This window comes from Arachis hypogaea, chromosome 18 (assembly GCF_003086295.3).
Source record: "Arachis hypogaea cultivar Tifrunner chromosome 18, arahy.Tifrunner.gnm2.J5K5, whole genome shotgun sequence".
NCBI lineage: Eukaryota > Viridiplantae > Streptophyta > Magnoliopsida > Fabales > Fabaceae > Arachis > Arachis hypogaea.
This window is the reverse complement of record NC_092053.1, coordinates 123,305,855-123,308,044: the sequence shown is the minus strand read 5'-3', so window position 1 is coordinate 123,308,044 and position 2,190 is coordinate 123,305,855. Positions and strand designations below refer to the sequence as shown.

The 2,190-nt window shown below is 39.6% G+C and overlaps 1 protein-coding gene across 1 annotated transcript; it reads left to right on the top strand.

Annotated features, from left to right (window-relative positions):
• The first annotated feature begins 527 nt into the window (after positions 1-527).
• LOC112770425 (RAF-like serine/threonine-protein kinase PRAF) lies at positions 528-1,036 on the top strand. Its single transcript, XM_072225050.1, has 2 exons — positions 528-680; positions 776-1,036. The coding sequence occupies exons 1-2, from the start codon at positions 528-530 to the stop codon at positions 1,034-1,036; spliced, it is 414 nt and encodes a 137-aa protein (XP_072081151.1).
• Positions 1,037-2,190: the final 1,154 nt, after the last annotated feature.

Sequence of the window (2,190 nt, the reverse complement as noted above, 5' to 3'; positions counted from 1 at the left end):
GTTTTGGCTTTAGTGTTTAGGGTTTATGGTTTAGGGTTTAGGGTTTAAGGTTTAGGATTTGGGATTTATGGTTTTTGGTTTAGGGTTTAGGGTTTAGGGTTTATGGTTTAGGGTTTAGGGTTTAGGGTTTAGGGTTCATATATTAATTTTGGTTAATGGAGTCTCTTTTGCAATTAGAGAAGGCCAAAATAATATATTAATTTTAATGGAGTCTTTTTGCAATTACTTAAAAAATAAAGGAGTTATTTATTAATTTCTTGAATGAACATATTTAGTTTAATTGTTAAAATTAGTTGGACCATTATCGTGTTATTATTACTGCCGCTCCCTCCTGCTCCTGGTTATCTTCTTCTCCTTCCTCCGTCTGGTTCTCTTTTTCTCCTTCCTCTGCCGTTGCAAGCTGCCCCTTCTATTATCTCCACCGCCAATAACGACTCAAATTTTCCTTTACCTCTCCTATTCTTCAGTTTTCTGTTTCTAGAATCTTCTAAGCTTCTTCTGTTTTCGAACTAACAGAGTAGATCGCCATGGAAACGAGTCCCAGCCGTACGATTAAGCTCCTCTGCAGCTACGGCGGAAAGATCCTCCCACGTGCTACCGACGGCGGGCTCCGTTTCATCGGTGGCCACACCAGAGTCACCGTGGACCGTTCCATTTGCTTCTCATATCCATTTTTTAGCGTTGTTTCTCTCTCAATTTTAAGTGTTCCTCGTTTTTTTTCTGTGATTGTTCATTAACTGTTTATGTTTTGCGTTGTGCTGACTTGTTGGTAAAGGTAGGAGCGTTGTGCGGTTCGTCTGTGACATTACGGTGTCAATTGCCGAACGAAGACTTAGAAACCTTGATCTCCCTCACCAACAACGAAGATCTGACGCACATAAGCAAAGAATATGACCGCGCTTCGTCGAAACTACCTCATCCGTTGAATATCAGAGCCGTGCTGTTTCGGCCAGAATCGTCGAAGAAGGTTTCTCCGGCAACGTCGTCTCCGTTGAAGAAGTTGAAGATGACACTTAACATAATCGGAAATATTTAACTCTAATTAATTTAATTTTACATATTCTTAATTTTTTTTATATACGCCCACATATATTTTTTATATAACAATAACAAACATAAAAAAATAATATCTTTAAAATAATCTACTAACACAAAAGCTAAAAAAATATTAAAAAACTAATTACATTAAATTATATTCGGGATAATCTTTACCATTGAACTAAAAAAATATAAAGGATCTAATGCCTTCCTATTAAAAAGGCGCACCAATAAATAAGTTTTTGGCGTTTTGGTTCCCAAGAGAGGCCTGCGTACCAAATCCGTGCCCTTCGTGTTGATGCGCATGAGGTGTCCAACTTTGTGACGCGCTGACCTAGGGTCTGGATAGCTGTAGACTAGTAGGTGTATATGTTAATTCGGGGTATGGGACAATACACTGTGTATAGATATTTATGCTTAAACAAGTATGGCACAATCTTTGGACAAACCGGTTAATCGGTACGATAGGAAGGGAACCAAATAGCTAAAGGTATCTAATGTATTATCCATTTTGGCTTTGTCCCATCTCCCAACAAATGCCTTTTGGCGGTGTACTGGTGTAGGAAATAAAGCATTACGCCCATTGCAAAAGTAGCACGCAGTCCCATGCCTGTACGATATAATTTTTAAAATAATGGGTGGAGGGGGTGGGGAAGGCATGGTCAGATTTAACGCCGTAATGGAAGCCTGTCGGTAGTTTTGGATAGATTTGACCGCAATCATCCTAGAATAAGTGATTGCAAAAGGAAATTTTACAGTATAATGTCACTCAGAACTTACACTTTTGGATACGGAACAGACCATAAAACGAGGCCGCATACGAACGTACTTTACGGGTGAAAGATTTGTCGCGAGTGTGACGATTACAACGTATACCCGTGACTCCACCCACAACACCCGAGTAACGTTATCATAGACGCATCCGTAAACGGAGTACACAACCGTCGAATTTTGCAAGGGTCTTTGCAATTAAATAAACCCACCCATCCTTCTAAACCACCATTATTCGAAACACACCAAGAAAAAAAAGGAAAAACAATGGGCGACGGAGAAGCACGCTCGAGCTCCGACGGTGACACACACAACAGGTTAGACAAGTTTTATTTATGACTATTAGAATACAACAAAATGCAGTACGTTGCATATGCATGG